The sequence below is a fragment of the Neofelis nebulosa genome, chromosome 8, assembly GCF_028018385.1.
Source record: "Neofelis nebulosa isolate mNeoNeb1 chromosome 8, mNeoNeb1.pri, whole genome shotgun sequence".
NCBI classification, from domain to species: domain Eukaryota; kingdom Metazoa; phylum Chordata; class Mammalia; order Carnivora; family Felidae; genus Neofelis; species Neofelis nebulosa.
The window spans coordinates 4,370,992-4,384,666 of record NC_080789.1 but is presented as its reverse complement, the minus strand read 5'-3'; the positions used below and the strand labels follow the sequence as shown (position 1 = coordinate 4,384,666).

Below are 13,675 nucleotides of genomic sequence, written 5' to 3'. Positions count from 1 at the left end.
CTTGAACCCACAACCCTGAGATCAAGACTCGCATGCTCCACCAACTGAACCAGCCAGGCGCCCCAGTTTGTAATCTTTCTAAAAAGAATCAGAAGTGGTTAAAATGCTATAAATTTATTTAGCTAAGTTTCAATTAATGATTGGGTATGAAACGTGGCTTTTTGGGTTGACTGAAAGCTATTATAAGCCAGATAGGACAAAGTGAATACTAATGGAGTTGAATTAAATCTCACTGTAACAGAATTAAAGAGAAACCAGTTTTGATCAATCCTTATTTAAAATCTGCCTAAAATAAACACTAGCTTACCCAAATTAATTTATTCCATTAATATCTTTTGAATAGCTATTATGTTAATAGCTATTAAGGATATAGCAAAAGAAGAAGACAAAAAACCTCCCAGCCTAATGAAGGTTATGTTCTATTAAGAGAGACAAAAGACCAAAAAAAACAATTCCATACTAGAGTTAAGTATCATAAGTAAGGAAATAAACTGGGTGATGGAATAGAGGGTAACTGGGAGACATAACTTCAGATAGGATGGTCAGGAAACATTTTAAGAGCCTACTGACCAGCCAGTGTTAGCTTAAGACTCATCTGCTGAAAAGAATGAATGAAGGAACAAACGAACAAACGAACAAACAAACCGAGTTTGGTAATGGTCAGATAGGGGACCTCTGCTGTAAAAACTCAAAATCAACATAAGGAAAATAATAATTCTGGAAGAATTATCTTTTAGGTCATCATCACTCAAAGATATAAAAATTACACTATCACTCTCCAGTCTCCAAACCTCAATATTTCCATTCATTTGCTTTCTTAACTAACATGCTAAGTCCCTTTTCATTCCAATTCTGCACATCCTCCCCCCATTTCCTCCTTCTTTCCCATCCTTCTGCCCATTCAAGTCCTTGTTACTTCAGGTGTCTCCTAGCTGTACTCCTACATCTGCTATCCAGTCTTTGCAACAATCCTATGAAGTAGGTTTTAATTTGTTTCATAAGTTAAAAAGTAGAGACTCAAAGTCAAACAAATTGTATGTTTTGGAGGTGTCTGAATCCAAAATCTATATACTCTTCCAACAAAAAGCAGAGAATTATAATCCACTATAGTAAGTTCTAAAATAAAATTAACACACCTAGACACACTTAAGAGAAGCACTAACTCCTGGAGGCTCTGAGTAGACTTTAGCAGGAGATGATTCGGGGCTAAGTTTTAAAGGGTAATTAAGAAGTTTGGGGAGGGGGTAAACATGCCACTCCAGGAAAAGACAACAGCTTGGCCATAGGTACCGAGAAGTAAGAGAGCATGGTACCATTTCAGTAAAAAATGGCAAATGATTTTATATAGGTGGAGCAGAGCTTACCAGGTTGAAAATGGTAAGAGAGAGGTTAAACCTTATGCTGAGGATGATGTGAAACCATTGGAGGATTTTAGGAATAGCAGTGAATTTTTCAGACATGTTTTATCAAGATTTCTCAGACAATAACCCACCAGAAAAATGAGCAAAGGATATAAAAAGGCAATTCAGAGAAAAATATAAAAGGCGCCTAAACATATGAAAAGATACTTAAGCTCAGTCATAATAAGAGAAATATAAATTAAAACTGTATCGACTACCAGTTCTATCGTACTGGCAAAAATCCAAAACTTTGAAAACACGTGCCTTTGGTGAGGCAGAAGGGAAACATACCCTTTCATATATCGTTGTCGGAGTTACAAAATGATACAACTCCTATAGAGGGGAAATTCGGCAATGGCTAATGAAATTATAAGTCCACTCATCTTTATTTTTTATTTGAATTCCAGTAGAGTTAACATATATTAACTTCGGGTATACAATACTGTGATTCAATAGTTTCATATATTACACCACGCTCATCATGATAAGCATACTCTTAATCCCCTTTACCTATTTTTTCAATCCCCCTACATACCTCCCTTTTGGTAACCATCTGTTTCTTCTCTATAGTTAAGAATCTGTTTCTTGGTTTGTCTCTTTTTTGCTTTGTTCACTTGTTGTTTCTTAAATTCCACATATGAAATCATATGGTATTTGTCTTTCTGACTTATTTCACTTAGCATTATACTCTCTTGTTCCATGTATGTCTTTGCAAATGGCAAGATTTCATTTTTTATGGCTGAATAATATTCCACCGTGTGTATGTATACATGTATGTATGCATATATGTATGTATGTAGTATGTGGTATATATATGTATGTGTGTGTGGATATATAAATGTAAATATTATATATATATTATAAATATACATAATATTTATAATATATTATATATAAATATATATTTATTTATTGTATATAGATATATATTTATATTATATATAATATATTATAATATAATATAAATATATATAAATATAAGTGATATATATATATCACTTCTTTATTCATCACTTGATGGACACCTGGGTTGCTTACATATCTTGGCCAATGTAACTAATGCATCTATAAACATAGGGGTGCAATATCCCTTCGAATTTGTGGGTTTTTTTAAAATTTTTATTTATTTTTGAGAGAAAGAGAGAGAGAGACAGTGGGCAGGGGAGGGGCAGAGAGAGAGGGAGACACAGAATCTGAAGCAGGCTCCAAGCTCTGAGCTGTCGGCACAGAGCCTGATGCAGGGCTCAAACTCACAACCGTGAGATCGTGACCTGAGCTGAAGTTGGACGCTTAACTGACTGAGCCACTCGGGTGCCCCCAAATTAGTGTTTTTGTATTCTTTGGGTAAATACCCAGTAGTGCGATTGCTGGATCATAGGCTAGTTCTGTTTTTAACTTTCTGAGGAATCTCTATACTGTTTTCCACAGTGGCTGCACCAGTTTGCATTCCCACCAACAGCGCAAAAGGGTTTTTCTCCACACCCTGGCCAACACCTGTTGTTTCTTGTGCTTTTGATTTTAGCGACTGTGGCAGGTGTGAGGTGATACCTCATTGTAGTTTTGATTTGCATCTCCCCGATGATGAGTGATGTGGAGCATCTTTTCACGTGTCTGTTGACCATCTGGATGGGTTTGGAGAAATGTCTGTTCATGCTGTCTGCCCATTTTTAATTGGACTATTTGATTTTTGGGTGTTGAGTTGTTTAGCTTCTGTATATATTTTGGAAACTAACACTTCACCTAAATCCATTCATCTTTTGAGCCAGCAATTCCACTTCTAAAAATCTATCTCCCTGATTTATGTGCACAACTGTACAATGGCAAATACACAATTATGCAATTCGTTACAGGTTGTTTCTAACAGAAAAAGACTGGAAACAACTCAAGTGTCCAAAAATTAAGGGAATGCTTGAAATAGCTGTATAACAGCTACACAATGGAGAATTACACAGCAGAAAGAGAACAGAAGAGGATATAGTGGGGCGCCTGGGTGGCGCAGTCGGTTAAGCGTCCGACTTCAGCCAGGTCACGATCTCGCGGTCCGTGAGTTCGAGCCCCGCGTCGGGCTCTGTGCTGATGGCCCGGAGCCTGGAGCCTGTTCCCGATTCTGTGTCTCCCTCTCTCTCTGCCCCTCCCCCGTTCATGCTCTGTCTCTCTCTGTCCCAAAAATAAATAAAAAACGTTGAAAAAAAAAAAAATTAAAAAAAAAAAAAAAAAGAGGATATAGTAAGTAAAAAAAGTGCATAACAGCATATATAGTAAAAAACTAACTATGAACTTTGATGTAATGAGAAGTGAGGAGTTAGAGATAGCAATACATACATATTTGCTTGCATCTGCAAAAAGAAAACACTGAAAGACAATCAAGAAATGAATGGTCATCTATACAAGGTGAAGAGCAGGACATGGAAACTGAGTTGGATACCTGTCTGCCTCTCCTGGTCCATTTTCTTTTCTTTTCTCTCTCTCTTTTTTTTTTTTTTTTAATTTTGTTTATTTATTTATTATTTATTTATTTTGAGAAAGACAGAGTCAGCACAAGTAGGGGAGGGACAGAGAGAGAGACAGAGAATCCCAAGCAGGCTCCACACCATCAGCACGGAGTCTGACATGGGGCTGGAACCCACTAAACTATGAGATCACGACCTGAGCCAAAATCAAGAGTTGGACACTTAACCAACTAAGCCACCCAGGAGCTCCTCCTGGTCCATTTTCTCCCCTGCTTTCTGCCCTGTATCAATAGGTTCTCATGCCTTTTGGCTTCTACTTGGATTGGGCCAATGGGGAGCTCTGGCAGGAGGGAAGGAAAAGAATAGGGTCAGGGTATTTATTCCCTTACTTCTCTCTCTGTGAGGTGGCTTCTAGTTAGCTGTGTCTTTCTACAGGTCACCACCCTTTCAAATTTCCTTCTGGGTTCCTTCCTCTCTGGGCCTTGGGTGGTGACAGATCCATCATGCTAACCCTGCAATTCCTCTAGTCCTTCCAATTCCTTTATAGCCTTACACACATTTGTAATTACTCCCTTTGTAAACAAATCTTCCACAAATTGTCCTCATCTGAGTGTGCCACCTGCTTCCTGTTGGGACCCTACCTGACGGGGGAACGGTACAGAAGCAAGATCTCTTGGTGTATACTTTCATATAGAGTTTTGAGCTTTGAAATATGTGTATGTATTGTCATTTTTTAAAAAAAAAAACTAAAATTTAAAAATTCTATAAATGAAGGGCGCCTGGGTGGCTCAGTCGGTTAAGCGTCCGACTCAAGCCATGATCTCAGGATCATGATTTGAGGCCCACATCGGTATCTTAAGTCTGCTTAAGATTCTCTCCAAAAAAATTAAAAATAAAAATTCAAAAACAGAAACAAGTAAACTTAAGTGAATATTAAATTGGTGATAGCCATATTGAGAAATGGTTTATTTCAAGGGACTTCAGATCACAAAATTCTGACTGTACATTCTTAGTGGGCTGTATTTCAAGCACCAAAAAGAAGTATAAAAGAACTTTAAATCTCCTTTAGTGTCTTTATTGTTTGTAATGATACTGGCATTGGTAGTTTTAAGATCATTTTCTCTGTATTATAGATTTAAGCAAATAAGTATATTAGTGATGTTAGGAATTATTTTCAAAGTAAGAAAAAATGTTTGCAATGACAAGAATCAGGGCACAGTGAAAACATAGTTATGTTAAAACTGAATGGGGGCACCTGGGTAGCTCAGTGAGTTAAACGTCTGACTCTTGATTTCAGCTCAGGTCGTAATCTCATCGTTTGTGGGATTAAACCCCACATTGGGCTCTGCGCTGTGAGCACAGAGATTTTCTGCTTAGGGTTCTCTGTCCCCCCACCCCCATCCCTACACTGCTCACACACAAGTATGCACATGCATGTTCTCTCTCAAAATAAATAAGCTTTAAAAAAAAAAAAGCCTCAGTTTTATAAACCTTAATGAAATGCTGATTCAGTCATAAATATTATTTGGCATTAAAACCATCTGGGTAGCACACAGGGTAATGTCTCTGACATCAGCTGTAGCAATAGTTTCTAGATAGGTCCCCTGAAGCAAGGGAAATAAAAGCAAAAATAAACTATTGGAACTACATCAAAAAAAAAAAAAAAAAAAAAAAGCTTCCGCACAGCAAACAATTAATGAAACCAAAAGACAACCTGTGGAATGGGAGAAGATCTTTGCAAATGACATAGTAAATGATTACTATTTAAAATATATATAGAAGTTATACAACTCAACACCCAAAATACAAATAATCCAATTGAAAATGCGCAGACAACATGAACAGACATTTCTCCAAAGAACACATCCAGATGGTCAACAGACACATGGAAAGATGTTCCACATCACTCATCATCGGGGAGATGCAAATCAAAACTACAATGAGGTATCACCTCACACCTGCCACAGTGGCTAAAATCAAAAGCACAAGAAACAACAGGTGTTGGCCAGGATGTGGAGAAAAAGAAACCCTTGTGCACTGTTGGTGGGAATGCAGACTGGTGCAGCACTCTGAAAACCAGTATAGAGGTTCCTCAAAAAATTAAAAATAGATCTACCCTATAATCCAGTAATCACACTACTGGATATTTACCCAAAGAATACAAAAACACTAACTCAAAATGATATATGTACCCCTATGTTTATAGATGCGTTATTTACATTGGTCAAGGTATGTAAGCAGCCCAGGTGTCCATCAACTGATGAATGGATGAAGGAGACGTGGCATGTATATACAATGGAGTAGCACCCAGTCATAAAAAGGAATGATATCTTGCCATTTGCAACAGCATGGATGGAGCTAGAGAGTACAATGTTAAGTGGAATAAATCGGAGGATGACAAATACCATATGATTTCACTCATGTGGCATTTAAGGAACAAAGGAAGAGAGAGAGAGAGAGACAAACCAAGAAACACTAAGTATAGAGAACAAACATAGTTACCAGAGGATAGATGGTAGAGGGATGGGTGAAATAGGTTATGGGGAGTAAAGGGGATTAAAGAGTATACCTATCATGATGAATGCTGAGCAATGTATAGAATTTTTCAAACACTGTATCATATTAAAATTTAAAACTTAATAAAATTTTAAAAACTTGGGTAAATGCTTGATAAAGAACATTTGTATAATGTCAAAGCAACACTAGTAGACCAGACTAGTTAGAAGGGAAAAACTAATTGTACAATGTAGTGATCACTGTCACCACCCTAATCCAGGGGTCAATCTTAGCATCACTAGTGGTAAAACAAATAGGTGTTATGTGATGTAATACCATGAGAAATACACAACATCACCTATGATGGAATCTAACCAAAACTGTTTAATTTGAACCCATCAGCCTTTTAGGTATTGAATTTTTTCAAATGTCTTTTCCTCATCTATCAAGAAATAAAATGGATCTTCTTTCTTGTGGAAACAAATGAAGATTACTGAGGGAACAGAGTGGCACATAGATTAAAGTAGGGTAAGACCAAAGATTGGGAACTCAGCTAAAAGATTACTGCATTAATCCAGGGAAGAAATGATGAGAGCCTGAAACCCTGAGAGTAGTGGCAAAAGAGGGAAGAGCACAGGTTATTAAGGAGGCAGAACTGGCCCAGACTGGTAGTGTTCTGGGTGTGACAGGGAGAATTTATTTAAAGATGACGGAGAATTCATTTGGGTGGCAGCCATATGAAACTCTGGGAGTAAAGCATTCTAAGTCCAAGGAACAGCATATGCTAAGACCCTGAAATGGAAAGAAGCTTGGTCTGTGTAAGGAAGGCAAAAAAGAAAAGCAATTCTGACCAAAGCATAGTAAATACAGCGAAAAAGAGTATTAAAGAAGAGAAATACACAGAGGCCAGATCATAAAGGCCTTTGTGGATCATGGTAGAAATACCGGATTTCATTCCAAGTGTGGGGGAAAGCCATTCGAGAGTTTTGAGCTAGGCAGCGCTCTGATTTATAGATTTCCTTTGTTTGTTAACCACTCACTCTGGGTGCTGTGAAAATGAATTGTAGGGAGACAAGGAAGCAAGCAGACGGATGTGTTAGGAGGTTATAGCAATAGTCCAAATGAGAGCTCTAGCATCTTCGATTGTGAAGTGGCGAAAAATGGCAACAAACAACTGGATTCAGGATGTATTTCAGAGGTAGAGTTATTAGGATTTATAGAAGATTAAATGAGGGAAGTGGAGCGTAGAAGGAGGAATAAAGAATGGCTCTGGGTTTCTGGTCTGAATAAATGAGTAAACTGCATCCCTTACCAAGCAGGTAAGACCTAGGAAGGAATAAGTTTGTCTCATGGAAGTGGGGGAGAGGAAATTTGCTACTCTTTCTGATTACAGTACTTTATTTTTTTTAGATTTTATTTTCTATGCCCAACGTGGGCATTAATTTCTATGCCCAACGTGGGGTCTGAACTTGACTGAGCCAGCTAGGCGACTTCTAGGTCTACTAGAAGTAGCAAAAAATGAAAATATGCTGAATATTATAGGCTAGATATATAATTTTGGAAGTCGGTAGCGTAAAGATGGCATTTGAAGCCATGAAACTGAGTAAGATCATGTGGGAAAAGAACACAGGGAAGAGAAAGACAAAGGACCTATTTCCAGGGGGTGGGAGGATTCTAGTGCTTAAGAGACCCAGGGGAGAAGCAGCCAATAACTGAGGGCTTGCCAGTGAAACAGGAGAAAACCTAGTTGGTACACAAAGTCAAAAAGAGCCAAGTGACCCAAGGGAGGGATGAAATGTGATCTATCATGCCACCTAGACAGCAAGACCTTCCCTTGACCAACTTCTTTAAAAACACCCCCAGTACTTCCTATCTCTGTTTCTATTTTTCTCCTTATTACTTAACACTTTAATATTCTATATACTTTTCATATTTAGTTTGTTGTCTGTCTCTCCACCTTTGAATGTAAGTTCTATATGGAAAGGGATTTTTATGTTTGTTCACTGATGAGAATGGTACATGGCATACAGTAGGCATTCCATCATTTTTAAGTGAATGAAATACCACTGATATATCAAAGGGAATGAGGATAGGAAATTGGCCACTGACTCTTACAAGATGTAGGTCAACAGTGACATAGAGAAATTTCAGTAGAGCTTGAAAACTTGAAATCACACTTGAAAACTGAATCAAGAGCATTGAGAATGGCTCAAAGAGTTTCACTGTATTGATAAATTGGGGCAATAGCCTAAAGAGACAGTGAAGTTCAAGGGATTTTCCCCCAAGCGTTTCATAAAAATTTTTTTTCAACTTATTTATTTTGAGAGAGGCAGAGAGAGCGAGCGCAAGTGGGGCAGAGAGAGAGTACCAAGCAGGCTCCACACTCCACGCTGTGCCCAAAGTGCAATCCTATGATATAGTAAGATCATGACCTGAGCCAAAATCAACAGTCAGATGCTTAACCAACTGAGTCACCCAGGCGCCCCTATAAAATTTTCAAACTTACAAGAAAGTTGAAAGAATTTCATAGTAAACACCCATACATTTACCACTAAATTCTACAATTAACATTGTACTATACTTTCTTTTCATACAGCTATATACCCTCTATGTTATAAGAGTGATAATAAGACATGTATTAATGCCAATGAAAACTACCCAATAAGGGAGAAAGATAAAATCCAGAGAAAGAATTACAAAATAAAAGGGGGAAGGATTTAAAACAGAGGTGGAGAGGACTCAGGTACACTTGTAGAACTTCTCTGCTAAATATGCTTCAAAGTCTACCATTTTCTTCCATAAAGTTAAATATATCACCCTGGCAAGGACTGACCCAAAAGGATTTCAACGTTATATCCTGCCGCTCCTCTACACATTCTCGCCAATTTGGACTATGAGCTGTCCCACTGACAGACCTTCCCAAACCCCTGGAAAAATACTCTTTACTCTGAGCCAGTTCAAATGATAATTCCTCTAGAAAACCTTCCCTAATCTTGACCTCTTCTTGTCCATACCTCCCCAAATCAGATCTAGTATTTTCCTTGCTTAAAGTTCCATAAACAATGTTACTGGGTCTCCTATTTCAATTAGTGTACTTTCTTATACTCCCTAAACCTTGAGAGCAGAAGCTGTCTTATAATACATACCTTCTTCTGCTTCTAACACTATGTATATGCAAAAACTATTTGCTAAATTCAAGTGGAGAACACTAAGGTTAAAATCAAAATGAGATTTTTCCCACTACCACAAAAAATCAACATTAGATTTACTAAAAACAAATGAGAACATGCCAAATTTTGACAGGTGGTGACAATAGGAAATTATTACAAAAAGTATGACTAACTAGCTAAATTGAAGTTTAAGAGAAAATGGATGTAACAGGTAATTATCAATTGGTTTAATAAAATCTACCTAAATGTGCCAGTAATTCCGTAAGATTATTTATTAAAAGATGACTTATTAACAAGTGTTCAAATGAATATAAATGAAATACCACCCATTAAATTAGTCTTGGATGAGTATTATACTGAATTTTAGCCTTCGTATAGAAGGAGAATGTGAATAGCTCATGCAAAATTCAGCAATAAGTAAACCAGAAATTTTTGTTGTAGAGAGATTATATTAAAGGCAATGCTAAAAGAATCCATGACTGGCTTTCTATGGTTCTAAGTAAAGTCTCTGGGTTACCACAAATTCTCAAGAGGGAAGTGCAGCTTCCAGGACACCGGGACAAGAGGAATTTGTGAAGGCATTCTCACAATAACCTTAAGATTTGTTGTTAATCACAATATGTATTGTTGAATTAAGATAAGAGGTAAGAATATTTTGAAACTTACAGTTTGGCACTAGTTTTAAAAGGTTCAAAACATCACTTCAACAGGATCTTGGGTGGTAATGGGCAAGTATTTTAGGCTGACTGTAGTATAAGATTTCATGTAAACACACACTCAAAATATTACACTGTTGTAAGTACAAAACACAATTGAGCAACCCTTCACATAATCACCAGTTAAAAGGTGAAGAAAATCAACCGACGGTGGGTCTGGTAACCTGATACATGAGTGAAGGTTAGGGTAAGAACATAAGGAATGTTTATAATAATTATCTTTTCAGTGTCTTTTTGACAACAGAATCAAGCGTGAATGAGGAAGTATATTACACAGAAGATGCATGAAAATCCTCAATTATGTGCATATTTCCAAGCTCACGTATTCTTTCACATACACTAACTGCAAAGAAAACATTAAACAGTAGTTATCTTTATAAAGCAACAGAAGTTTCACAATAATTATACGTCAGGTTGGAGTGCCAGGAAAACACAAATTTCAGTTTCCTACTCAAGGTCTGTCAAATAAGTTAATTTATTCAGGCAAACATTATCTTTCAACCCAAGAATGGTTTCCGGGCTCAGAAAGGAAATCTGGACTGAGAAGCCAAAAGAAGACTCGAGAGTTAGGAAAAATCTCAAAGTAATTATCATTTCAGGCCCTCCAGCAGCTGGGGTCATTACATCTCTTGTTTCTTATCACAGAGCAGTGGGGAGCCTGGCCAGGCCCGAACTCGGAACTCAAGTCCAGGCTCTGCCCCTTACTGGGCAACCTTGGAAAGTCATCTGGCCCCTCTGAACCTGTTTCCTAAACCATAAAATGGGATAATACCCATTTACGAGGGTTAAACAGAAATAGGGGTGCCAGGAACTTGGTGAGACTCCATGCATGCCATTATTATTACAATATTCCTGTGTAGAAAGTTCCTTGAATCCAAAATGTTGTTCAGCCTCCTTAGAACCAATTATTTCCTTCAGATCTCACTCTCCGTCTTTGGATGAGGAAGGGAAGGGGATGGAGAGGAGAAGTGTAGAGAGTAAGACAGAGCCACTCACGTCAAGCAGGGGCCTGTGTCAACAACAGAGCAGCTCAGGGCACTGCAGCTGAGACCGGATATCGCCCAGACCAGCATCAGCCGGTGACACAGTCAGAACTGATAACCAGCAGAAGGAAAGAGAGAGGACGGCAAAGGCCAGGCCTGATCAAACCCCTTTAAAAAGAGAGGATGTGGGGGACACCTGGGAGGCTCGGTCGGGTAAGTCTCTGACTCTTGATTTCTGCTCAGGTTGTGATCTCACCATCAGGAGGGTAATAAGCCTTGTGGGGGCTCCAAGCTGAGCGTGGAGCCTGCTTAAGAGTCTCTCCCTCCCTCTCCCCCTGCCCTCCCCCATTTGGGCACGTGAGGCCTGCACGCTCTCTCCATCTCTCTCGCTCAATTAAGAAAAAAAAAAAAAAGAGGGTGGGAGGGGGCCTGGGTGGCTCAGTCGGTTGAGCCTCCGACTTCGGCTGGGGTCACGATCTCGCGGCTTGTGGGTTCGAGCCCCACGTTGGGCTCTGTCCTGACGGCTCAGGGCCTGGAGCCTGCTTCGGATTCTGTGCCTCCCTCTCTCTCTGCCCCTCCCCTGCTTACGCTCTGTCTCAAAACAAACGTTTTTTAAAAAAGGAGGATTTCTGCAGCCAGGTGTCAGACTCCCCAGACACTGACCCCTCTATGTCTGACCACTTCAAAACGGCAGCTGGTGGAAGGCTCTGCAGGGTTGATCTTAGGAAAGAACAGAGGTCCTTCTCCGCTTGGACTTAGAAAGCGGGAGGTACTGAGCAGAGACCCTGACAGAGGCCTCCTCTCAACAGGGCGCTCAGACGGACTCCAGGGTGGGCTGGTTGGCTTCCTACCTCCGGTTCATCTGGCTTTTTTGTGCCTTGTGCTTTGCGGGACGTGTAAGAAGCTAAGTTACACGGGTGGCGAAAGGTGGCCGAGTCTGGAATCCCGAACCTGCTTGCTGTACGGTAACCTGGCTTTATAACTGAAATGAGCGGACGCTGTGGGGAAAGACACAACCCGCGTGTGCGCCGTCACAGCGCGCTGGTGACAAGAGGGAACTAACTAGGAGGGCGGGAGAAGCCGCGGCGAAGCTCCGGGAGCCAGCGCAAAGGAGAGGAGGGGCCTGGACAAACCCGGGGTTGGTGTGCAGGAGGGGTCGTGGCCCCGCTGCAGAGGGCGCGGGGACCAAGGGGTGGAGGGTCTGGGTCCGGACGCCAGAGGGCGGGGGGCGGGCGGCAGAGAGCAAGCGGCAGGGGCTGGAAGTAGAGGGTCAGGCGACGGAGGGGTGGGGGCGAAGGGCAAGGGTGGGCACCCGGCGGCGGGGTCTGGGGGCACAGGGCAGGCGTGGGCGGAGGGCCGGGTGCTGGGGGTGGAAAGTGGGGGGTCTCAGCGGCGTTGGGCCGGGAGCGCAGGGTGGGAGTCTGCGCCCCGCGTGGTTGTTGGAGGGGCTGGGACTGGGGCGGAGGGGTCACGGTTCAGGAGGGGGAAGGGCCAAGAGCGCTGGGTGGGAGTTGGGGCGGGCGGGGCTGGTGGCGGAGGGCTGGGGGTGGTGGACGAGGCCCTGGGGCGGAAGGCACCTGGTGGCTGGGGGCACAGAGAGGGGGTGGTCCGCCGGGGGGGGGTTGGCGGAGGGCTGGGGGCGACGGTGGGCACCCAGCGGCGGGGGTGGGCGCTCGGGAGGTTTGTGGAGGATTGGGGGTGGAGGCTGGGGGTCCCAGCCGGCGGGGGGGCCGGGAGCGCTGGGCGGGGGTTGGCGCCCCGAGGGGGGGGGTTGGCGGAGGACCGGGGGCACCGGGCGGGGGTGGGGGTGGGGTCGGGGTGGAGGACGAGAGCGAAGGTGGGCACCTGGCGGCGGGGGACGCAGGGCGGGGGTTGGCGCCCGCGGGGTTGGCGGAGGGCCGGGGGCACCCGGCGGGGGTGGGGGTCGGGTCGGGGTGAAGGACGAGAGCGAAGGTGGGCACCTGGCGGCGGGGGACGCAGGGCGGGGGTTGGCGCCCGCGGGGTTGGCGGAGGGCCGGGGGCTGCGGGCGGGCACCTGGCGGCGGGGGCCGGGGCACCGTGTGGGGCGGGGGGCTGGGGGTGGAGGACGAGGGTGAAGGTAGGCACCCGGGGGCTCAGGGCGGGGGGGTGGGCGCCCGGGGGGTTGGCGGAGGCCCACGGGCCGTAACCGCCCCGCGTCCAGCATGCTAGGCCGCCCCCACGTTACGTCCCCTCGGGCAGAATGGGTTCTGGGTGACCCGGGAGGGCAGAGGCGTTCAGGGTCCCAGTTACCGGAGCCGTTGGGGCCGATGATGCAGGTGAACCTCCTGAAGGGGCCGATGACCTGGCGGCCCCGCCACGACTTAAAGTTCTCCACGAGCAACACCTCCAAACGGCCCATGGCTGCGCCCTCCGCGCCTCAAGCGGCGTCCGCACACGCCGGCGGGAAAGCGCGGGAAGTGCTTGCGGCATCTCGCGAGA

At 43.0% G+C, this 13,675-nt stretch overlaps 1 protein-coding gene across 8 annotated transcripts in view; it reads right to left on the bottom strand.

The window, feature by feature from the left end:
* SMC1B (structural maintenance of chromosomes 1B) overlaps positions 1-13,675 on the bottom strand; it is an 86,844-nt gene that overhangs the window by 64,736 nt on the left and 8,433 nt on the right. For 3 of the 8 annotated variants that reach the window (XM_058741016.1, XM_058741020.1, XM_058741022.1), the window contains exon 1: positions 13,487-13,665. The exons of 1 other annotated variant lie outside the window; for it this stretch is intronic. In XM_058741016.1, the coding sequence (XP_058596999.1) occupies positions 13,487-13,595 (109 nt within the window). In that variant the 5' untranslated portion in view covers positions 13,596-13,665. Of the gene's footprint in view, positions 1-11,878; positions 11,899-12,066; positions 12,176-13,486; positions 13,666-13,675 lie in introns of those variants that run through there. 4 more of the 8 variants (XM_058741021.1, XM_058741023.1, XM_058741018.1 and 1 more) reach the window with 3 other exon arrangements.